The following is a 24,538-nucleotide window of genomic DNA, read 5'->3' as shown; positions in this document are numbered from 1 at the left end:
ACACAGGTAATTCAACCAAGTACTTCTGGATTTTCCTCTAGAATAGCCACACTTGTCTTCACCAGTAGCGCTCATCGTGGTCATGACATGTCTGCCATGATCTTTCTTCAGATTTCTAATTTTTGTGAAGATGATGAAAACAAAATGATATTTCATTGTTTTTTTAAAAGAGAATGGCTCCTTTTTTACCATTTTTAACTGTGGTAAAAAATGTAACAAAATTTGCCATTTTTTCCATTTTTAAGTGTACAATACAGTAGCAGTAATTACATTCATAGTATTGTGCAACCATCACTACTATCTATTTCCAAAATTCTTCATCACTGCAAGTGAGCATCTCTTCATATGCTTTTCAATATATTTATGTTTGATTTTGCCTTATTTACCATAAGAAAACAAATTAAACTATTATAGTAAAAGAAAAGAAGCTCTAAGTCTTAATATAGCACCATTGCTTTGGAGTCAAGAAGCCTTGGATTTGAATCCAATATCTTGCCTTGCTGGCTGCACGACCCTGGGAAAGTTGTTTAATCTCTTTGGGCCTCAGTTCTCTTATCTATAGAATGGAGATTATACTACTAATCCTTCTACATTCTTCTAAATATTAAGTGTAATGATATATGTACAGGGTTGCTGTCCTTAGTAAAAGTAAGTATTTGATAAACAGCAACTAGCATTATTATTTTTTTTTTTTTTTTTTGAGACCGAGTCTTGCTCTGTCAACCAGGCTGGAGTGCAGTGGCGCGATCTCGGCTCACTGCAACCTCCACCTCCCAGGTTCAAGCGATTATCCTCCCTTAGCCTCCCAAGTAGCTGGGATTACAGGCACCCGCCATCACACGCCTGGCTAATTTTTGTATTTTTAGTAGAGACGGGGTTTCACCATGTTGGCCAGGCTGGTCTTGAACTCCTGACCTTAGGTGATCTGCCTGCCTCGGCCTCCCAAAGTGCTGGGATTACAGGCTTGAGCCACTGAGTCCGGCAGCATTACTAGTAGCAGTATGAGTAATAATGTGATTATGAATTATGCTTAGGCTGCCATTTCATCTGAACCTGCCCTAATTCAAATGGTGGGACAGGGGATCCTCAGTGTTACAGCATTATCATCCTTACCACCAAAGAACCTGGGCTCAGAATTTAGTGGAGGAATAAAGAGGATTGAGAAATAATTTCATTGCGGAACCACAAGAAGTAAGGGTAAAAATGATTAAATAACATTCAAATCATTATCTCCCATTTTTTAGTTTTCATGTTCCTTTATTGGAGCAAAATTCCTGATCAGTGTACAGTGATGTATTTACTAAACAGAGACCTGTGCAGAAATTACATACTATCCATCTAGATAGCTTGTTATACTTTACCTATTGATGGAATCATTCCATTTATCAAGTTTTATACATCAAAAAGCTTTGAATTTCATCAGGCTTTTCATTAATTCACCTCTGAAAAAGTGGCATTTAATTTCAGCTACCATGTTTTACAGCATTAAAAAGCTTATGCATCTCTGCACAATGGCATTGAGCAGATGAATCCCATCCAGATTCACATAGTCACATTTGAGAGCTTTAGACCAGAGAGCTGGGCCAAAGTTCCTCCTAATCAACACAGACTTCTTACCGTGAGAGCCTATCTTCTTGGCCACATTTTATATAGCCAATGAAGACGTGCCAGCAACCATCCCATGTATAACTTGGCATTAGAGCACAAGATCTGTCAAACAATGATCTTAAATAAGGAGCAGTTCCAGGGCCAACAGATGAGGACAGGAGGCTTCTCGAATGGAAGAAGGTTCTCCTCCCTAGCTGCGTGAGTGCACACTCCCCAGCAGGAGGAGGAATGACTCTTTGCTACCTTCTCCTGTGCTTGAAAACAGATGCTCTGCCACACTGAGGACATTGGAATCACAAGATCTGCCAGATGTACTTTTTTTGGTCTGATTTTTTTTTAATGCTGTGATACGTTAATACACATTTTGAATCTGAATCTCTTAGATTTCACTGATGACACTAATATATAAATAACTAAAACTGGCAGATTTCATGTGAGATTATTCATCAGTATTTTTTTTGAAACATGAGTCAGGTTTTGCTTCCCACTATGATTAGCTTGTGTCCTGTAACTACCAGCATGTAATTGAGTCATTTCATAAAACTTGCCAAAACGCAAAAAGGACTGAAGCAAAACAAAACAAAACAAAACATTAATATGTAGGAAAAAGTACGTATTTTCAATTCAAAAGTGGGAGTCCAGTAGAATAAGTTTGAGAGTGTTTGCACAGTTTTCCTTCTTCGTGCAGTTCAGTCCAGCTGTTCATTAGCTTTTGAAAAAGAAAGAAAAAATTGAATTGCCCCTGCTGAAGTAATTTTTAAAACATATCTTTTACTTTCCATTTTTATCTAAGTGGTCCTCCTCTACTTTTTAGAATGTCAAATTGTAGAATTTGCTTACTGAAAGTCTGTGCTTTGGGCTACAAAAGAATATTTAGAAATCCTTACCAAAAAAAAAAAAAAAAAAAAGCAGTGGGAGTGGAAATTTGAAAGAGGACCGCCTAATTCAGCACTAAAACCAGTGTGAGAAGCAGTATGTGTGAGCATGTGTGTGTGTGTATGTGTGTGGGGGGGGTGTAAAAATGTGTTTTTCAAAGTACTGAGAGGTTGATGGGACTGTTTGATTAGCTCCTCTGAGAAGAGAAAAGGTTCTTGGACCTCTCCCTGTTTCTTCCTCAGAATAATTTGGATGGGATTTGTGATGCAGAAAAGCCTAAGGGAAAAAGAATATTCATTCTGTATGGTGAAAAATTTTTGAAAAAAAAATTGCCTTCTTCAAACAAGGTATGTCTGATGAATTTCTAAGCTGTGTATATAGTTACTTCCCATTCATTATTATTGAAATGTATTTGTCTTTAAGAAACTACAATACAAACCTTGACCGAGTAAGCAGCCTGTACAAATTTCAGTTTCAAGGGAGTTGAGATGAAAGTGGATGGTACTTGGCATCCTTGTAAACAACTAGTAATATACATATATATTTATCAATTATAAATAAACTGCATTGATGTTAATATTATAACAAGATTTTTACTGTTTCTTTATACCAATTTAATTATGGTTACAAATAAGTTGAAAAGTATGACATTTGTGTAGAATTTTAAAGTAATTTAAGTCTCTATTATCTTGCTTTTCTAAAAACTTTGCTTGGAATATGTGGAATGTAATAGCAATATAGCAAATTGCTTATAAAGATTGTGAATAGCAGTATGAGAAATGGGCACATTGGTGCTAACTTAAAAGAGAAACTATTTCACGTGGATCTCTACTTCTCCCTATTCAGACAGATTTCAGTGGAATGTGGCTGGATGTGCAATTCCCTGTCTTGTTTGCACTTAAAGTGTTTTCTTAGGCTGAATGCTTCTGTTACTGATAAGCCCAAGAAGGGACTGGCATTGTTAAGTCTGCCATTGTAGCTCAGCTTTTCACAGGAAGACAGGATTTGAAACCTCTTTTAAGTATGATTTGTGTCCAACTAGTATAAACATGAAATAAACGCCTCAAGCACAGGTTAAAGAAAGAGGATAAGACTGAATAATTAGACATGATAGTTTGCTCCGAACAACCCACAGCATCTTTGCCATTCCTAAATCAAGAGTCGAATTAAAAATTTTCTTAGGACTTGTTGTAAAAATAAAACCAAGCATTCTTGGCCATGGTGGTTGCTCAAAATTGCATGTGCTAAGAAAATAGTATTTTGCCATTACGTTGTGTTGCAATAAATTTGGAAGTTTTGGTGGTAAAGTTCTGAGGTTGTTTTTCCCTTGGTCTCTAGAAAGATGAAAACACCCTGCAGCAAAGCAGGATCAAACACTGTTTGTTTGTGTATTTTCTCTCTGGGTGTGTTAGCTGCAAGTGGTAGCTAGCGCTGGTAGGAGAGCTGGAAGTGCCCATCTTTTATTTATTGAATTAAAATACCCTCTTTTGTATAAAAAGCTTTAGACAAAGAATTACAAGATTGCAAGGACTTGCATTTTTTATTGCAATATGCTGGTTTCCCAGGCTAAGCTTCATTTAAATATATCTTATGCCTCACCACTAAAAAAAAAAAAATACCTTAGGAAGATTGGAAATGCTTAATATCTACCCTAAAAGTGTTTACTTCATGAATATTGTTAAGAAGATCTGTCTTTTCCACCAAGTTACTGATCACATGAAGAATAGTTTCTTTCAGAGAAAATACATGAGGTTTGAGAATGGTTTATGAATAGCATCATGAGAACAAAAATGCTTGTGCTGTTCTCAGCTGTGATTCCTATAAGACACATTGAATACAGGAAAGCAGTATGGTTCAAGGCATGTGCCAAGCCAGGGGTCCTAAATTATAGTAACAGCTCTGCCACTACCTATTACCTTGGAAAAGGTATATAACATTTCTTGACTTTTGTTTCCCTCTTTGAAAAACAGAAATAGCAATGCCTGTACACCCTCCCTCCCAGGGTGGACAGAAGGGTCAATAGTGATTCTCAGCTCCAAAGGAGTTTTGAAATGTCAAAACTTCTATAGCAATGTAATCTTGGCCTGGCGCAGTGGCTCACACCTGTAATCCCAGCACTTTGGGAGGCCGAGGTGGTTAGATCACCTGAAGTCAGGAGTTCGAGAACAGCCTGGCCAACATGGTGAGACCCCATCTCTACTAAAAATACAAAATTAGCCAGGCATGGTGGCAGGCATCTGTAATCCCAGCTACTCAGGAGGCTGAGGCAGGAGAATCACTTGAACCTGAGAGATGGAGGTTGCAGCGAGCTGAGATCACACCACTGCACTCCAGCCTAGGCAACAAAGTGAGACTCGGTCTCAAAAAAAAAAAAAAGAAAAGAAAAGAAATGTAATCTTTTATTCCCCACATACTAAAAAAGAAAGATTACTTTAGAAAGCATTTATACAATAAAAACTTCATGGCCCCCAACATGTTCCCATGATGCTGCGTCCACATGTGCAACTTCCCCTCTCCTTGCTAACACTTGGAGGTGTGAGCCAAGTATCAGCAGCAGTGGGGACAAGAAGGACACATGGGTCTGTCAGTAGAAGGGCATTTAGCCGTGGTGCCTTGGAGAGGTTACTCAATGTCTCCATCTCTATTTCATCACATACGAAATGAAGAAGTTACACAAGATAGTCTCTAAGCTTGCCTCTCAGTCCTATGGTTCTATGCACAGGGACCTCTCCAATGTCAAAACGTGGCCAGGAAAATTTCATTGTTGAGACTCTCTGTACATTGCTAAATGAAGAAGTATCGAAATAGTGCTATGAAACTTACGGTATATTTTAAATATGCATGTTTACCTAACCAGAGACTTATATGTATACAAAAATGAAATTTAACATAATTATATTTTTCATAAGACAATTAGAGGAGATTATATATATACATATATATATACACACACACATCTATATAGATGTCTCCATATTCTTCACAAGATGATTAGAGGAGATTTTATATATATATATATATATATATATATATATATGCACACACATATACAAGTGTACTGGAGACTGTGGGTCCAAGTTGTATGAAAGACTTCTTTTCAGTTTTCTGCTGTATTTCTGTGACTGTCAGTATAACCCCATGTGGAAAGAATGTCAAATGCCTTAATTTAAAGCCTTACATGTCAGGTCAAGGCAAAAATGGCCCTTCCTGTGCTATGGGTCCTGTGGGTGTTAGGCAGGAAGCTCTGTTACTTTTTCAACGTGTTAATGTTGGCAAGTTACTTAAGGTCTCTTGGCCTCAATTTTCTCATCTACAAAAGGGGTCTATTATTACTGCCTACCCCACAGAGCTGCGGCAAAGAGGTTTGATCAGTGCCTGGCACCCTGTCAGCACCCAAATGTTAGTAAATTTTTTTTTAATTGTGTGTGACTATAATAAAGAAATCAGATCAGCTGTGAAACAAATCATTTGTAATAATCTTCAAACTTTTACACATTAACTAATTGAATACGTTTAGCAAATAGATTCATGGAATTATGTGATATTAATATAATCATTAAAAACTTGTTGCCATCTCTTTATCCAGGGGATCTGAGCTAGTCAATCAATAAATAAGAGAGGCAACTTCTGTAATGGTTGTAATCTGAGAAACTTCAAAAGGTCTCCCTCTCACTGTCTTAAAATGTATCTCCCTGTGGTTTGCAGAAGACAGTGAAATTCCTGGCCCTCAAACACACATAGCATTTTGCAAGATGGTGGTGGTGATGATGATGATGGTGGCGGTGGTGGTGGTGGTGGTGTCATAATGATTAACCATCACCCCAACAACAACAATAATAACAGGCCAGGTGTGGTGGCTCATACCTGTGAACCCAACACTTTGGGTGGCTGAGGCAGGAGAATTGCTTGAGGCCAGGAGTTTGAGGCCAGCCCAGGCAACATAGTGAGATCTTGTCCCTACTAAAAAATTAAAAGTTAGCCAGGCATGGCTGTGCTTACCTGTAGTCCCAGCTACTAAAGAGGCTGAGGCAGGAAGATAACTTGAGCCCAGGCATTCGAGGTTGCAATGAGCTATGATCATGCACTACAGCCTGGGCAACAGAGCGAGACCCTATCTCAATTAAATAATAATAATAATAATAATAATAATAATAACACAGAGCTATTCTTATGTGCCACCCACTGTTCAAGCCCTTTTCCTATATTAATTCATTTAACCCTAACAGCAAACACATGAGGTGGGCTCTTACCATCACCATTATACAGATGAAAAAAACTAAGGCACTGATAAGTTAGTAAATTGCCCGAAGCCACACAGCTAGTAAGGGATGGAGCTCAGCTTCAAATCCAAGAGGTCTACTTCCAAAGTCCTACTCTTAACCTGCCAGGCAACAATTACACATGGTCCTGGTTTTTCTGTGACAGCACCAAATTAGTCTTTGCCGTCCCTGAAAACATAATTATCAAGCCAAGTGAAATTTCTTTAAAAAAAATAAATGGGCCGCGGTGGCTTACGCTTGTAATCCCAGCACTTTGGGAGGCCGAGGCGGGCGGATCACGAGGTCAGGAGATCGAAACCACGGTGAAATCCCGTCTCTACTAAAAATACAAAAAATTAGCCGGGCGTGGTGGCGGGCGCCTGTAGTCCCAGCTACTCGGAGAGGCTGAGGCAGGAGAATGGCGTGAACCCGGGAGGCGGAGCTTGCAGTGAGCCGAGATCGCGCCTGAGTGACAGAGCGAGACTCCGTCTCAAAAAATAAATAAATAAATAAATAAATAAATAAATAAATGTACCTCCTTGCAGGTAGAGACACTGTAGTAATAATAATAAAGAGGCGTGGAGGCAAGGAACTCACAGGGGAAGTTTTGTCAGGAGAAGAGAGCTTTTATTTCTGTCATTCTTGGATAATCTCCTTTTTGGGTGGGTGGGGAAAAGCTGACTCGGGGAGTTAGGCGGTGCGAGAGAAGGGAATGCTGAGGAGACTCCATCATGAAACCCTCTGTGTAGCCAGTCTCCAAAACCTTTCCTTTATCTTCACTGGAAGATTAACTCAGCAGCTTGTCGCAGAAAGAATCATGCTTCCTTATGACGCAAACTACTTCAGCAAATCACTTTCCCTGATAAGGGTCTCTACATTGACAAGACTCTAGTAAACATTTCTCAAATTCTTTCCTTCAGTTTGAGAAAGGCTAAACTTCTGTGTGGACGTGTGGTAAAATTCATAAAAACTTCCCTTCGGGCTATAGTGAGAAGGCATTCTGTTTCTACATTCTTTCTTCTCTTATTCAAAAAGAAAAAACACATACCTATGCCCTCGGGGGAACCTTACATCTAGTTTCCAACGGATCAGGTCGCTGGCATCTTAATGCTATGTGAATTCCCTCCACCAGGCTTCTTTTTGTTCCAGACAGAGAAAACATGCTTTGGACATAAAGGTGCAAGTTAACTTGCCCAGACCGGCCGGCCATGTTTATACAACATAGTGAGTAAATCTGCACTCCAAAAGGCAAAAAGAATTTGGGGGAAGAGAGATAACATTCAACAACAGCAGGAGCAAATATTTATTGGGCCACCTCCATGTGCTATTCCCAATCCCATGTGCTTGGGAAGAAGAGTGAACAAAATCATTTCCATTTTCCCAATCTGGGGGCGCATAACAAACAAATACAGTAAGAGGCCTGGTGGTGATAATGGACTGTGAAAAATATAAGTAGCAAAGTAAGATGCAGAGAGCAGTCAGGGTGATGATTTGCAATGCATGATTTGGTGAATGTTAAACAGAGAGATGAAGGAAGCCAGGAGGCAACCTATGTGGGTCCCTCAGGGAAGAGCATTCCAGGCAGAGGGAAAAGCAAATGCAACAGCCCTGAGTGGAACTATGCTTGGGAGGCCAGTGTGTCTGCAGCAAGCTGAAGGAGCAGGAAAGGGAAGCCCAAGGGTGTGCTTTGGACAAGCAGACACAGAACGTGCCATCCTCACATGCCTTAATTTCCCCCAGACACTGCCTACTGCTCACTCACACACTAGGAGGCAGTTCTTGCCTCTGCTCTGGATGAAATCTGTCAGGCCATGCTCACAGGATTTTTTTTTTTTTAAAAAAAGACCTTGTTCATATTCCACTCCCAAATAATCTTAATTCAGTCATTAACATGTACGTAATACTAGGTGATCCTTAAAAACGTAAAGATGATATTCAAGCTTAAAGTCTCATCCTCCACATCCAGGCTTGCTTTCTGCAGTGGAAAGGGGGCATGACTGAATTTTCTTTCTCTGCCTTGTACCTTTACCTCTCTTCTCCTTGGCCACCAATGGTAGTCTCTTCATGTCCAGAGTTGAAGTGGGTACAGGGAGGAAAGGTGAGAGGCAGGGACAGGCCTCACTAGTTGGTACTGTTGTGAGCCAGCATCCAGGTTCCCTGAGCTTCACAGGGGTTTACAGCTGCTTCTTGTTCCCATAGGGCATGTCTACGGGTGCTGTGAAGATACCCTCCCCTACTGCATTGGGGATTCCTCACCTGTAGTTCCCTAGATGTTATGAAATAAATCCATTCTGGCTGGGGGTTTACAGTTCCTCCCTCAGCCCTTGGGCAACTGGTAAGCTCTGTCTGGCTGCTTTCTGCCTAGGCTCCTCAGCCCTCCATGCACCTGACTCAGACCAGAGCTAAAACAACCCCAGGCTGACTCTGTCACACAGAGAGTCCTGATTGCCACAAGCTCTTCCCCTCTCCTGTAGAGGACTTAATCATGGGACAGACACCAAGTCCACAGAGGCAGGCATCAGCCCCAGAGACACAACTACTCAGCCACTTCAAATTGGGTTACTGGGCATCCAAGCTGGCTTTTCAAAGGAGCTGATTGAGAACCAAGATCCCTGGCTGATGACCTCTCCATGCAAGAGGTTGTAGAAGCTGAGAGAGGGAGTCAGAGATCAGAGAGCAAAGATTTCTTAAAGACAATTGTAGGCATTTTCCCTCCTCTTCCCCCTACCTAGATGCAAAAGAGGAGCAGGTGGCTCCCTCACCCCCCATTCCCCGCCCCCTACCCCCCCCCCACCCGCCCAGCCCACTTCAGGCAATAGTGAGAGGAGCTTCAAAGAGACCACTTTGGAACATGGAAGTGGTTGGCACCTATTGTCTTGAGGCCTCAACCGAAACTAAGACAAAAGGATCATCTTATTTTAACATCCCATTACACAGTCAATTACAATACACGCGAATGTTTACTTAGATGGGTGTGTTATGCCTGGTTACACTTAAAAATATGCCTGATGCATCATTTTACCCTAAATAACATTTGGTTGTGAGACAGAGTTATGAGTGAGTTCAGGCTCAAATATGACTCTTGAAAAATCGCTTAACCTTGTAACTAAGACCACTTTATTATACAAGGTATGTACTTTACAGTGTGTGTTTTAACGATTGTCAGCCAAGTATCTCAAAAAGCTTGAGATATTGGCATCAAGGTGAGAAGAAAGATAAAATCATCTTGTACAGTGGGAAAATTAGATGTTAAATGGAGTTAAGTGTTTGAGGTTTGGGATAGAATTCTGGTTCTGCTACATATTTATTCTATAAGCTTGGGCAGGTTTCTTTGTTTGTTTGTTTATTTGTGTGTTTGTTTGTTTGTTTTTGGAGTCTCACTCTGTCGCCAGGCTGGAGTGCCGTGGCACGATCTCGGCTCACTACAACTTCTGCCTCCCGGGTTTGATTGATTCTCCTGCCTCAGCCTCAGGAGTAGCTGGGATTACAGGTGCATGCCACCAGGCCCGGCTAATTTTTGTATTTTTAATAGAGCTGAGGTTTCCCCATGTTGGCTAGGCTGGTCTCAAACTCCTGACCTCAGGTGATCCACCCACCTCGGCCTCCCAAAGTGCTCAGATTACAGGCATGAGCCACCACTCCCCGCCAGCTTGGGCAGTTTATTAAAGTTCTTTAAGTCTCAATTTCCTGCTCTGATGAATGGGCACAATAGTCCTTACCCAATAGTATCACCATGACAATTAAGTAAAATCACCTGTGTACCATGTGCAGCATATAGTAAACATTTAGTAAATGACAGTTATTACTATGGGCATGAACTCTACCTTCTAAAACTTCCCAGGAAGAAAAGCAAAGGGATCAATCCCGTCTCATTTAACAGGCCGCTATATATCCAGGCCAAAATAGTCAGGGGGCCCTGCAGGAGAGTCTGAGGGCTCCTTCAGAGCTGGGATTGTTCCCAGGAAGGCCTCTGAAGTAGGACATTTGGTGGCTGCCTTTGGCGAGCTAGGTCTCCTGCTTCTAAATGACTCTGTTTCTACTAGTCCCTGGAAATTCCCGAGGCTTAATCCTCCACAGCCCTCAATTCCTGAGCCACAGACACCATCCTCCACACCCTCCATTTTACCCAGGTCTCTGATTGCTGGGATTCAAGAATGTGCTTCTGAGAGGCAGCCCCATGTCTGCCTCTCAGAACCCTGTCATCTGAGAGGAGCCCATTCTCTACCGAGAAGCAGAGGGGAGGGTGTGGATCTTGCAGACGCACCCTCATCTTCCTTCCCATCTCAGCTGGAAAGTTTTGCCGGACCTGAGAATGTTTTGCTGTGCTTCAGAATTGAAGGCAGACCAAAAAGCACAGAGTGTTCAGGCTAGTCCAGGCTCTAGGGATCATAGTTGAGCAGAACCAAACACCCAGCTCCAAATTCACAGTAGACGGCCCCTTGGCAACCACAAACCTCAAAGCCCAAAGGGAAGAACTGGGAGGAGGCAAGGCTAATCCACAGTGTCAAACACATTAGGCAAAGAAGTTTGTGATGAGAGAAACTCATCTTCCAAAGCTTCATGAGAATCTTTAAACCACTCACGGTTTCCAGGGTAATTAAGCGGAGCAATCATGGCCCACCTCGTCTTTTTGAGGTCCTAGCCTCTTTCCTTTAGATTTACTGATCTTCGTGCCCCTTTCCATCACACAGGATAAATAACTCTTGGAAGGGGTTCTTTAGAGCTCATTTGGGGCATGGCTGCAAACTAGTATTTTTTCCCACTGGCAATATAAGATCTAAACTACCACTTCAGAAATGTAATTACTGTTTGCAGTCTCTCTAGAAATCACCATTGGTGGAAGCCTTTGTGGATGTGGTAAGCATTACCATATGTCAGGTTCCTAACACAGTACAAAATAACGGTCTGAAACACACGACCAAAAAAAGCTTTCCCTTTTTGTTTTTCTGACATGTGGAAACATGCCACATGGATCAATGAACTTAATGGCACAGGCATACATCAGCTATGTACATGGATGAGGTCTTAAACCCCACCCAACTGCCCGTGAGGAAACATCTTTGCTGCAGGATTTTCTCTGACTATTGGTGGTGAAAGGTGATCCTGGAGAAGGGGATACACATTCTAGTGATCACAAAAGTACATAGAATATTTATGGGAAGTTCCTAGATTGGAATGTCAGTAAGCATAACTTTCTCATAAATACATCGAGAAATAAACATTCTCATAAATCAGTTTCTCAGCCCTGGCGCTATTGGCCTGTGGGGCTGAGCACTTCTTTGTTATGGGGGCTGTCCTGGGCATTGCAGGACGGTCAGCAGTATCTCTACTCTGGCCTCCACCCACTAGGTGCCAGCAGCATCACCCTCTCTTGTCAAAGTTGTGACAATCCAAAAAGTCTCCAAACACTATTATATGTCTCCTGCAGGACCAAATCACCTCTGGTTGTGAACTACTGTCATAAATATATGAGGAAACTCTACAGCAACATTCTGACAGCATGGTTTCAAGGTCACCCACTTCCACTTTTTATTTCCTGAGCATCCCAGACCTTCTCAGTGGCTGTGACAGCTCACAGGATTTCTTGCCACACCTCTTCCCAGAGCTTGGCTTCAGGGTTGGGGTAGCCTCTCTAGGGACCTTCTGCTTTGATGCTACCAAAAGACAAGCACATGTGTCCTGTTCATTTTGATGTTTTCATTTTACTACTAATCATTTCAGGGGAACAGGACATAATTAGAACAATAAATATGAAAAGGGTTTTAATCAAAGCTGCAGGAAACAGAAACCAGCTTAAACTGCCTCAAGTCGAAGGCCCAAAAACATCAATATCACGCACAGGAGACAGAGTCCAGCTGGACCTTCTTCAGACTGGAAATGGGACCTGGAAAGTGGCAAGAAATGAAGGGATCTTCTGCCCCTGCTCCTCCCAGGCCACATACTTATTCTCTCCATCTCTCTCGCCATCCTCTTATACATATTATTCAGGGCCCCATATGTCGTGCAACTTGGCACTCACAGCTTCTGAAGCTGAAGGTTCCCGATTCCAAATTCCCGAGGGATACCTCAATTGGCTTCAGTTATCTTTTTTTGCTAGATCACAAGCTTTTGACCAGCTGAGTCATTTACATTTCAGTGACTGTCATCTCTGCATCTGACAATAATAATCGAGCTGCTTCAGTTGTAGATGTAACCAGGCTTTGAAAAGTGAAAAGTACTATGCAAATGAAGAGTGGCATTTTTATTTTATTATAGTATTATAGAACAAATCATAGAATCATTTGAAACTTACAGTGACAACCGTGTAAGGAGTTGGCAGGGTAGAAAGAGCACAATATTAAGTTGGAGATCTGGGCTGTGTGACTTTGGCCAAGTCACTTCCCTGCTCTGAATTATAGGAATTATAATGTCCATTTCACCTCCTCAAGGGGCTCTTCGGTGGTTCAAATGAGAAAACGGTTCAGTGAGAAAACTCTCTGCAGACTCTGGTATAAACCCCTATTATTATAGCCTTCTGTAGTTAAAACCACTGTATGGACGGCCACTGCGAGTTAGGTAGCAGTTAGGAATAATTTTTCAGCTGCCAGCCAAGTGAAAGGGAAATGTATTATCTCACATAACACACAGTCCAGGGGCAGGCCCAGCCCCCAGGCACAAGACAAATCATAGCTCTGACTCATTTATCTGTGATTTGCCTGGCTGCCCTCCTCTCCCCCCTTGAGTTACCATTTTCCTTGGCAGGACTTTTCTCGTGGTCACAAGATGGCAGCCAGCAGACCCCCAACAACCTGCCCCCTTGTTCATTTCCAACAAGAGAGTCATCCTCTCCCCAAAAAACATAGGCTTCAAGTCCTTCCATTCTGTCTGTTACAACCCGGGACACAGCCCACCTGGACTAGTAACTAGTATGATCACCTGGCAAGGGCCTGGTGCTGATGGGTCCAAGCCTGGAGCAATTGGCAGCAAGCGGGGATGTCTAACCATCCTTGCCTTAGGCCTCGAATTGGGATCCACCCGGGAGCTGTGGATGGACCTGCTTCCTCTCAGTGGCTGGGCTGCACTAATTTTGTTTACCAAATTGGGATTCTATTAGGAAGAAGGAAGGGGAAAACAACGCTCTGCCTAGGCCACCAACAGTGTCCATCCAGTCCATGTAGCCTGACTCAGAGCACATCTTCAATAGCCTTGAGCATTCTTAGGAACCAACATATTGAGAAAAGGCAAAATTTCCCCTGCCTTCCTTACCTATTTGGCTCCCATTTTCTGCTGGAATTTCTTTAGGAAAAAAAAAAAAAAAGGAAGTAAAGAAGAATTGGGAAGAGAAGAAAAATCAGGAAAGAAAGAAAAACTACTGTCCCCTCTGGCACTCTCTCTCTCTTTCACAGAATCCTGGGGGATTGTAATGATGACCCTAAGGTGGTCCCTGGTTTTGTGGCAACAGGAAATGCCGTGTTTCAGACCTCGGCCAGAGGAATACATCTGTATGAAGGTTTATGTACAGATAGAGGCCACCACCACATTTAAAGGACCTCCCCACCTCCCACCTAGTGCCAGCTTCCTTTTCCCATCTTCACCAGATCAACTCACATCCACTGACAAGCGGAGGAGGCTTTACGGTCAGGCAGAGATGAAGAAAGCAAGGCTGCAGATGTGGCCTCTCCCCATTCAGAGATGTCTGTCCTCAAGGGATTTTTGGCATTTTGGAAACACAGCACAAGCCTCTTATAACTAGTAAATGTTTCCAGATGGACACTGGCTCTTTCTACCTCATGGACAAAGAGTATGGTTCAGTGCTCCCCCATGTAGCATTGTAGATCAGACAAACACCAACATTACATAAATTCTACATGTCTACTAGGGCAGATTTTTTTCCAAGCGAGTGGCTCAAGTAAGCCTCTAGGGGGCTTATTAAAAATGATGAATGCAAAAGTAATTTTTAAGCCCTCCATGTCTCCCTGTTGCCTAAAGGATCAGTTCCACATTCTTTAGGCATGACATTCAAGGCTGACATGGCCTTTCATCCCTCTCTGACAGTCTGATTCCTCTCCCAGCCTGGCTGAACAACTCCCAGTTCTGAAGCTCCTCTGTCGCTGGGTCCTGTCCTTTCCTGTTCACTCATTCATTGTTTTCCAACCTCCTAATTAAATAAATTTGAGCCCCTCCCAGTCCCCATGTTTCAGGCATATGTGCCCATCCACCCTTTTGCCATCACTGCACCCCTAGTAGCAGAGGTTCCCAATGCTGTCTGCACAGTAGAGTCACTTGGAAACCTTTAAAACAATATTGGGCCAGGCGCAATGACTCACACCTATAATCCCAGCACTTTGGGAGGCCGAGGCAGGCAGATCACCTGAAGTCAGAAGTTCGAGACGAGCGTGACCAACATGGTGAAACCTCATCTCTACTAAAAATGCAAAAATTAGCCAGGTGTGGTGGTGGATGCCTGTAATCCCAGCTACTTGGGAGGTTGAGGCAGGAGAATTGCTTGAACCCAGGAGGTGGAGGCTGCAGTGAGCCCAGATCACACCACTGCACTCCAGCCTGAGTGACAGAGCGAAACTCCGTCTCAAAAATAAATAAATAAAACAATATCGATGTCAACTCAGGTCAATTAAGTTAGAATGAAGATGGAGTAAGTGCATGTACTATGAAACAGCTATGGCAATGGGGGAAATGCAGAGTTTCTGGACTTAGAGCATCTGGTTTGAATCCAGCTCCTCTTCTTCCTAGCCTTGGAAAGTCCGGAACCTCTGCATGCTTCCAATTCCTTACCTCTAAAATGAAGGCAAGAAATAGTCTCTACCTCATCGGCTTGTTTTGAAGATTAAATGAGTTAATATATTACTGACACTTAGTATATGCTCAGCAAATGTTAGTTATGATGCATGCATGCCAGTCTCCCGCAGGAAGACTCAAAGCAACTTGATGCCAAGACCTGCATCTTGTTTCTCTCTGCCTGGCACATAGTACGTATACTTTTATTTTTGAATGATTAATGGATGCATGAAAGAAGATGAATTTTGGTTTTAGGAAATCAGGGTGATTTATATAGAAGAGGTGGCCCAGGAGCTGAAGCTTGAAAGATGGATGGGTTTGTGGTGAGGGTTGGTAAAGTAGTCCAGATAGAACAATAATGTGAATGTGAGCCAAGGTACTGACATGCAGAGTGTGGAGAAAAGACCAAAAGCCCAGGTGTGCTGGGGTCAAAAGAGAGGATTACTCAGGAGAATTGCAGTGAGATGGTGTTGAAAGGGAAGGCAGGCCATTTCATGAAGAGTTTGTAATGCCTCACTAAGGAATTTGAGCTTTATTCTGTAGAGAATGAGTGGACTATGAAGAAGAATTCTGAACAGGTGAATGCACAATCAGACCTGTGCTTTAGGAAGCTGATCCTTTCCAACTGAAAGAAAGAGTGACCTGGAGCAAGGAGCAAGAGTGAGTTAGGAGATTGCTGCAGCCTCCCATTTGAGATTAACATTGTCTGTATATGTTAAATCTTCCTAACAGACCACATATAATGAAGCTCTGCAGACTCTATCTGGTTTATGTTAATTGAATCACTGCTAAATTTGGTGGTAGAAGTGACAATGATAACAACAATACTTCTTAAGTGTCCCTTTCAATTTCAAGAGTTTTTTCATTATTTCATTTTTATATTTTACTAATGTTGGATTTATTAACATATATGCACAGGGTAAAGATTTAAATAGGACAAAATGGTAAGACTCCTTCCCATCTCTGATCACCACTTACCCAGTTCTCTTTCCCTGACACAACCACTGTTATTGAGTTCTAGTGAACACTCCTCCCACTCTCTAGGCATGAAGAATATATATATTTAAAGTATAGAGTCTGATAAGTTTTGGCATATGAATACTGTGAAACCATCACCACTGCAAGATAATGAACATATTCATCCCCAAATTTTTCATGTGTTCCTTTGTCATCTTTTACTTCTGCCTTTATGTCTCCAGGACTCTCCACTCCCACTCTCCAGGCTCCTGGATACCACTGATGTGCTCTTTGTTACTATAGAGTACAGTTTCTAGATGTAATGTAATGATATGAATGTAAAATTGAACAGAATATACTTTTCTGTCTGACTGCTTTCACTTAACATAATTATTTTGAGATTCATTTACATTATGTATCAATAGTTCATTCCTTTTTATTGCTAAGTAGTATTCCATTGTATAGATAAACCACAATGTGTTTTTCCACTTATCTGTTGATAGATTTTGCATTGTTCCCAGTTTGGAGCTATGAGAAACAAAGCTGTTAAAAATATACATGCAGAAGTCATTGTCTGGACATATACTTTCATTCCTCTTGGGAAAATGCCTGGGAGTGAAATGGCTGCAACGTATGGTGGGAATATATTTAGCTTCTTAACTTTTCGAGATACTACCAAACTGTTTTCCAAATTAGTTGTACCATTTTACATTCCTGTTAGCAATTATTCCAGTCCTCCACATTCTCACCAACACTTAGTAGTATGAGTCTTTTTAATTTTAGTCATTCTTTCTCCAAGTTGCTTTTGCATGCATTGCCACATTCAATTCCCAATGGACTTGCTTTAATTTTTACACTTCCTGGTCACCAGAGCTGAACATTATCAAATGTCTTCTTCTCGCTGTGGTCTTTATTTTCCCTGCTTAAATTACTTTTCTCTTTCTTTGCCTTTTTACACTTCCTCCACATTTGACAAAGTGCATTCTTCTCATACATCTTTAACTGATGAGCAATTTGCCCCTTATCTGTAAATCTCAAGCATTTTGATGCAGAGATTTAAGAAAAGTCCATTTTGCTTTTTCAATCTTAACAAGATGCAACCTGCAGATTGTCTTAGACACAAGGGGTAGAAAGAAGGGTACAGGATCAGGAGCCATGAAACCCAGGCTTGACTTTGGGTATGTGACCTTGAATAAGCCACTTACCCACTGCAGACCTCAGTTTCCTTATCTTTAAAATGGGAATTGTGCATACTCCACATCCTGCACAAGTTTACTGTGAAGAACAAGTTTATATTTACTCATTTTCCCAACAAACGTGTATTGTTGTGCCCACTACCAAACACTATTCCAGGCTCTAGAAACTGAACAGTGAACAAAATAGACAACTCTAGAAATGCACACAAAGTCACTTTATTTAAAACTCTGTGAAAAACTAATAAAAAAAAAAAAAAAAAAAAAAAAAAAAAAAAAAAAAAAAAAAAAAAAAAAAAAAAAAAAAAAAAAAACAAAACAAAACAAAACAAAAAAATCTGTGAAAAACTATATAAATATAAAGCGATATTATTATTTATTACCAACTTGCTCTCTTCTAACTGTGGGCAGAAAGAGAGATATAATGAAATTTGTTGTGCTAAACCACTTACACTAATGTATACTCTTTTTTCACAACCAGGCTTCATTTGCCTCACCAGAACTACATATTTGGGATTCTTTATGTCATATCTCATGGCACAATCCATAAATTAGTGAATCAGTAACACATTCTTTTGGAAGCCCCTATTGTTCAGTTTTTGTTAGAACCTGGGTGAGCACATGAGGAATTAGGGCTCCAGCATTACTATGTGCCCCACAGCTCTGTGACATTGGACTGCCTGCAGAAACTGCTTAATGGTGCTGGTGGCAGTCCTCATGCTCAGCCTTGGCAATGGCTGAGAGAGGGTTTGATTTTTTTTTCACACATTTCAAAAGGTGCATTTACATTTTAAGTGCTTGAGTAAACAGACCAAGCAAGCATAGAAATTGCAGTGGTGAGAAAGAAGCTTCAAGTATTCTAAGACACTAGAGTGATTCTGGTCAGGTTCCATTATTGATAAGCCAACACTTGGGTGAGATCTCGGGGATTAGAGCATCTCCCGGAATCCCGTTGGTTTTTATCCATTCATTCCAGCTTCTAAAGGTCATGTCCATCATGACTCTAAAGTTGTAGGACAGATCTGAGAGCACTTCTCTCTGCTCTCTGCCTTCCCTTTGGTTTTGTTTGTTGATTAACAATAGTATCAATACTGCTTTATTAGTTTTTATTGACATATAATTCACAAACCATAAAATATCAATTTAAAGTGTATAATTTGGCCGGGGGCAGTGGCTCACACCTGTAATCCCCAACTTTGGGAGGCTGAGGCGGGTGGATCATGAGGTCAGGAGTTCCAGACCGACCTGGTCAACATGGTGAAACCCCGTCTATACTAAAAATACAAAGATTAGCCAGGTATGGTGGCAGGTGCCTGTAATCCCAGCTACTGGGGAGGCTGAAGCAGAGAAGTGCTTGAACCTGGGAGGTGGAGGTTGCAGCAAGCTGAGATTGCACCATTGCACTCCAGCCTGGGTGACAGAGTGAGACTCCGTCTCAATCAATCAATCAATCAATCAAATAAAGTGAATAATTCAGTAGTTTCTAATGTATTCATAAGATTGTCTTCCCTTTGTTTTGTTTCCTCTTTAAATTTCCTAGGGAAAATGCGGAGCCCTCATTATTCACACACTGATTCAACACATATTTACTGAGCACTCAAAAAGTCAAATAAAAATTCCTGCCCTTTTGGAGCTTGCATTATAGTGGGGAACACCATAAAAGAATAAAATAAGTAAAGTATAAAGTATGTCAGAAGTGATAAGTCAATCGAGAAAAAGACAGTAGGAAAGGGATAGGGTATATTCGTTGGTGGTGGGTGAGGTGGGAGGGGGATTGTGATTTTAAATTGGATAACTAGGGAATGTCTCATGACAGGTAACATTTAAGCAAAGATTTGAAAGAAATGAGGGAGCAAGTCATGTGCTTATCCGGGGGAATGGCATCCAGCCAGAGGAAAACGTAGTGCAACAAGTGCAGAGACCCTGAGGTAAGAGGTGTTCCAGAAACAGCCAAGAGGCCGGTGTGGCTGAAGATTACTAATTAAGCAGGAGAATAGTGAGAAATGAGAACAGAAGGGTTGACGGAGGCCACATTAAGCAGGGTCTTGAGCCACTTTTAAAGACTTCGGCTTTTCTTCTGAGTAAGACAGGGAGCCACTGTAGAGTGTCAGCCGAGAAATGCCATGAACCGATTTACTTTGAATAGGATCATGCTGGCTGCTCTGCGGACTGCAGAGGACAAAGGAAGAAGGGAACCACCTAGTTATGAGGCTAATTGCAATAATCTAGGTGGGACAGGGCAGAGCCTGCCACAGATGGCATTGGTAATGCTGAGATGCTGAGAAATGGTCAGTTTCTGGATAGACTTTGAATGTAGGGCCAACAGGATTGGCTGGTGGAGAGCATGTGGGGTGTACGAGAAAGAGAAGTTAAGGATAACTCAGATGAAATCTGCATTGTTGAGTGGTAACAGCCAATTAATGGGGCTGCATAGGTGGGTCCAATAGGACAACTTGGCATACTGCATTTATCCAATGGGAAAGTTAAACGCTCAGGCTTGAAGATACATAAATTGTTCTGGAGTTTCTCCAGTTAATAAAAAACAAAAAAAGTACCTGTTATCACACTATTTCCAAAATATAATCTGGCTACTTAAACATCAAGTTGCCAAACAGATTGTATATGTGATTTTACGTAACCAGTGGCTAACTACCTTAATTGGGAAATTTAACACATTGCAGTTGTTGTTGGAAATTAACAAAGTGATCAGTTCTGTTTGGGGTTACTCTTCCTGCTTAATTTAATTGCTCGTAATAAAGCTTTCATATACTAAACAACTTTAATTGCATTGAGTACTTGTATACTATCTCAACCCATAATCTAATAATTGCTTTTTATTAATAAATATGCATAGCGGTGTATCAAATATTGGATATAAGCTTATACTGGGCCTAGCTAGTACTAGATTGTGATTATCTCTTTCTAGATCTCCATTCAGTGATGTCACTTTGGTGGCTTCAAAATCAGCCATGGTAGGAGGATTTGCTACCACAGAAATTGACAAGCTCTGCAAATCAGGGCTTTTATCTCTTGTTTTTTTTAACCAGTACACCACTGAACACAGCAGAGGGTAGAGTTATGAATGTCACCTTTGGGCCACACAGCCGTGGCACTGGAGGGAGAGGGGGTAGAGTGGAAGCCATGTGCCCAGAGGGGAGGAGTGTTTTACTACCACTGACATTGTTTAAAATTGCTAGCTCATAAGGATAATAAAAAGCAGACCAACTTTAAGTCTTTTCATTCTCTACAAACTTCTCCCTTATTGCCTGTGCCCAGGGCAGATTCCTCCACCCACTTTTACCTCCATTCTAATCCTATTCACCACCTTGGACCACGGTTATGACATTTACCTTCTCTAAGTCTTAGTTTCCTCATCTGTTCAATGAGGATCATAAAACCTACCATGGTGACGTAGGGTGTGGATTCAAAACAATACAGAACACACAGAATATACTCAATTAATAGTAATATCAGTAAACCTTTGACAGTGTCCTCATAGCCTTAACAGAAAAATGAGAAACTCCCTTATAGATCATCAGCATTTTCATATCTATTGCACTCGCCAACGTCTGGGTCTGTGTTGGCACTGTTCCCCCACTTGGAGCCACTTCTCTCCTATTTCTGCATGTTCAAACTCTGATCATTCTTCAAAGTTGACTCGGTTGCTACCATCTCTATGAGGCTTTCTCTTATTCCCATGGCTGCCATAGTCTCTCTCCTTCTAAAATTTCTGGCCCTTGGGGAATCTCTAGCACTACCCCACACCTACTGGATTAGAACCTGCACTTTAACAAGAGCCCCAGGTGATGAGTATACACATTAAGATTTAAGAAGCCAGCTGGGCTCGGGGGCTTACACTGGTAATTCCAGCACTTTGGGAGTCCAAGGCAGGTGAATCACAAGGTCAGGAGTTCAAGACCACATGGCCAAGATGGTGAAACCCAGTCTCTACTAAAGATACAAAAATCAGCCAGGCATGGTGGCACATGCCTGTAATCCCAGCTACTTGGGAGGCTGAGGCACAGAATTGCTTAAACTCGGGAGACAGAGGTTGCAGTGAGCCAAGATCACACCACTGCACTCCAGCCTGGGTGACAGAGAGAGACTACATCTAAAAAAAAAAAAAAAAGATTTAAGAAGCCCGACTCAAAACCACTGTTTCTCAAACTTGGATGCATGTTGGAATTACTCAAGAAGTTGTTAAAAACTTAATTAACTAGACCCCAACCCAAGACAGTCTTATTCAATTGGTCTGGGGTACAGCCTGGGCATCAGGATTTTTTTAAACTCCCAGGTGATACTATTAAATAATATGCAGCAAAGTTTGAGAACCACTGCTCTATAAATTTCCCCTTACACTCTCTTATGAGGCCTTAACCTTCTCTTATGCAATTTAACATGATTATTTGTGTCCACTTATGTTTTCCCACCTGTATTATACTGTAAGTCTTTCAAGGGTGAGAATTGTTTTTTAATTCAATTTTTAGCACTTTCTAACAAAATGTAGCCATATAATAGGAGTTTAATAAATATTTATTGAATGAATAGTGAAGAATTAATAATTGTAATCTAAATATGTTTTCTGAATGCCATAAATGTGGCTTTCATCCTAATTAGAAGACTACTTGGACATATTCTCAAAATTGTAGAGTTATTTCCTCTTCAGTTCTAAGTAAACATCAAATATTTGAAGAATTGGAGGCTGGTGGCCAGAATGGGCTTTCTAACTGAGAATAGCATCTCTGGGCACCAGCAAGGTCAGCCACTGACATCTCTATGTGCTGCTTATGGAAATCTATAGCCTGGAATCTTAAGACTCCAGAGGGCAATGCAAAATGATGCAGCCCATCCCCACACACTCTGTGCATCGAAATCAGAACCCCTGGCTGAAATATGATGATGTTATTGTTTCTTTCTCTCCAGGGTGTCATACTGATATTTATGAGGACTGTTGTTCTCACTATGAAGGCATCTGTTATTGAAATGTTCCTTGGTAAGTACTTTTATGTGTGTATCTGGATACCCTTTTAACATTTTCCTAAGATCCAAAGAATCCAGCCAAGAAAAGTTTTAAACCAAGACAGAGCATATAAACAACACAGCGTGTCGTTTTATAAGAAACATTTTAAAGAGATGTTTAAAGTAAGAATGTTAAGCAAAGATCAAATTCAGGATGCATATGTATATGTTTTTATGTAAAGCAAATACTGTATATGTATTACACATATGTCTTGGTATATTACCTATTGCACACACACATACACACACCTATCTTGTGTATTCCTCAGCAATTAGCAAGTATTTCAGATACAGCATATTTGCAGATTCTAAATTTAAGGATCTTCTTATTTCTTAATTTCACAAAAAAACAAACAAAAATTCTTACCGCTGACATGGCTCTACCTATAGCATTGGCAACTCAGGATTTTAGAGATGATTCTTTTCTTTTTTTTGAGACAGAATCACTCTCTCGCCCAGGCTGGAGTGCAGTGGAGTGATCTCGGCTCACTGCAACCTCTGCCTCCCAGGGTCAAGTGATTCTCCCGCCTCAGCCTCCCAAGTAGCTGAGATCACAGGCGCATGCCACCGTGCCAGGTTAATTTTTGTATTTTTAGTAGAAACTGGGTTTCACCATGCTGGCCAGGCTGGTCTCAAACTCCTGACCTCATGATCCGCCCGCCTCAGCCTCCCAAAGTGCAGGGATTACAGGCGTGAGCCACCACGTCCGGCCAGAGATGATTTTTTTTTTTTTTTTTTTTTTTTTTTTTTTTTGAGACAGAATCATTCTCTCGCCCAGGCTGGAGGGCAGTGGCGCAATCTCGGCTCACTGCAAGCTCTGCCTCCCAGGTTCACGCCATTCTCCTGCCTCAGCCTGGGACTACAGGCTCCCGCCACCACGCCCGGCTAATCTGTGTGTGTGTGTGTGTGTGTGTGTGTGTGTGCGCGCACGCGCACGCACGCGCGTGTGTGTGTATGTTTAGTAGAGATGGGGTTTCACCATGTTAGCCAGGATGGTCTCAATCTCCTGACCTTGTGATCCACGCGCCTCGGCCTCCCAAAGTGCTGGGATTACAGGCGTGAGCCACCGCACCCGGCCCATAGATTATTTTTTTTAAAAAAATCCATTATCACCAGAGTATGCAATCTTGGATAGGCCCTTGAAGAGCAGTAGGTCAACTAGAAGCGCTCAAATGAAGTGCTGAGGGGTTCAGGGCCAAGCCCAAGGGTAATCTTCCATTAAGCTTGGCCCCACTGTGCCATGGCCTTGTCAGGTAGAGTAACCCTGTGGAGCATTGTGAAACTACTGCCAGGAAGGAGCACAGAAGCCTTTCAGACAGCCTGTTAGTTTACCAGGGCTGCTGTAACAAAACACCACAATCTGGGTGGATTAGGACACCAAAAACCCATTCTCTCCACCTTCTGGAGACTAGAAGTCTAAAATCAGTTTCGAGAGGGTTGGTTCTTTCAGAGGGCTGCAAGGGAGGAATCTGTTCCATGTCTCTCTCCTAGCTTCTGGCTGTTTGTTGGCAATCTTTGGTGTTTTTTGGCCTGTACATGTATCACCCTGATCACTGCCTTCATCTTCACATGGTATTCTCCCTGTAGTTGTGTCTGTCTGCACAATTTCCTTTTTTATAATGACATCAGTCATATTGGATTAGAGGCACACCCTACTCCAGTATGACCTCATCCTAACTTAACATTATATCTGCAATGAGCCTATTTCCAAATAAGGTCACATTCTAAGATACGGGGGCTTAGGACTTCAACATATAAATTTGGGAGTACTTAATTCAACCCATAATATAATGAGAGTGCTTAAGGTCTGTTCAGAGGGTGTGTACCTGGCAGAACTGGGGACTGGAAGAG

General features: G+C 41.7%; 1 protein-coding gene across 5 annotated transcripts in view; it reads left to right on the top strand.

The window, feature by feature from the left end:
* The first annotated feature begins 2,550 nt into the window (after window positions 1–2,550).
* VIT (vitrin) overlaps window positions 2,551–24,538 on the top strand; it is a 117,561-nt gene continuing 95,573 nt past the window's right edge. For 4 of the 5 annotated variants that reach the window (XM_030800707.1, XM_003262731.4, XM_003262732.4 and 1 more), the window contains exons 1-2: window positions 2,568–2,831; window positions 22,592–22,661. In XM_030800707.1, the coding sequence (XP_030656567.1) occupies window positions 22,610–22,661 (52 nt within the window). In that variant the 5' untranslated portion in view covers window positions 2,568–2,831; window positions 22,592–22,609. Of the gene's footprint in view, window positions 2,832–22,591; window positions 22,662–24,538 lie in introns of all 5 variants that reach the window. The other variant, XM_003262730.3, reaches the window with a different exon arrangement.

The sequence above is a fragment of the Nomascus leucogenys genome, chromosome 19 (assembly GCF_006542625.1).
Source record: "Nomascus leucogenys isolate Asia chromosome 19, Asia_NLE_v1, whole genome shotgun sequence".
In the NCBI taxonomy this organism is placed as follows: domain Eukaryota; kingdom Metazoa; phylum Chordata; class Mammalia; order Primates; family Hylobatidae; genus Nomascus; species Nomascus leucogenys.
This window is presented reverse-complemented; position numbering and strand designations above follow the sequence as displayed.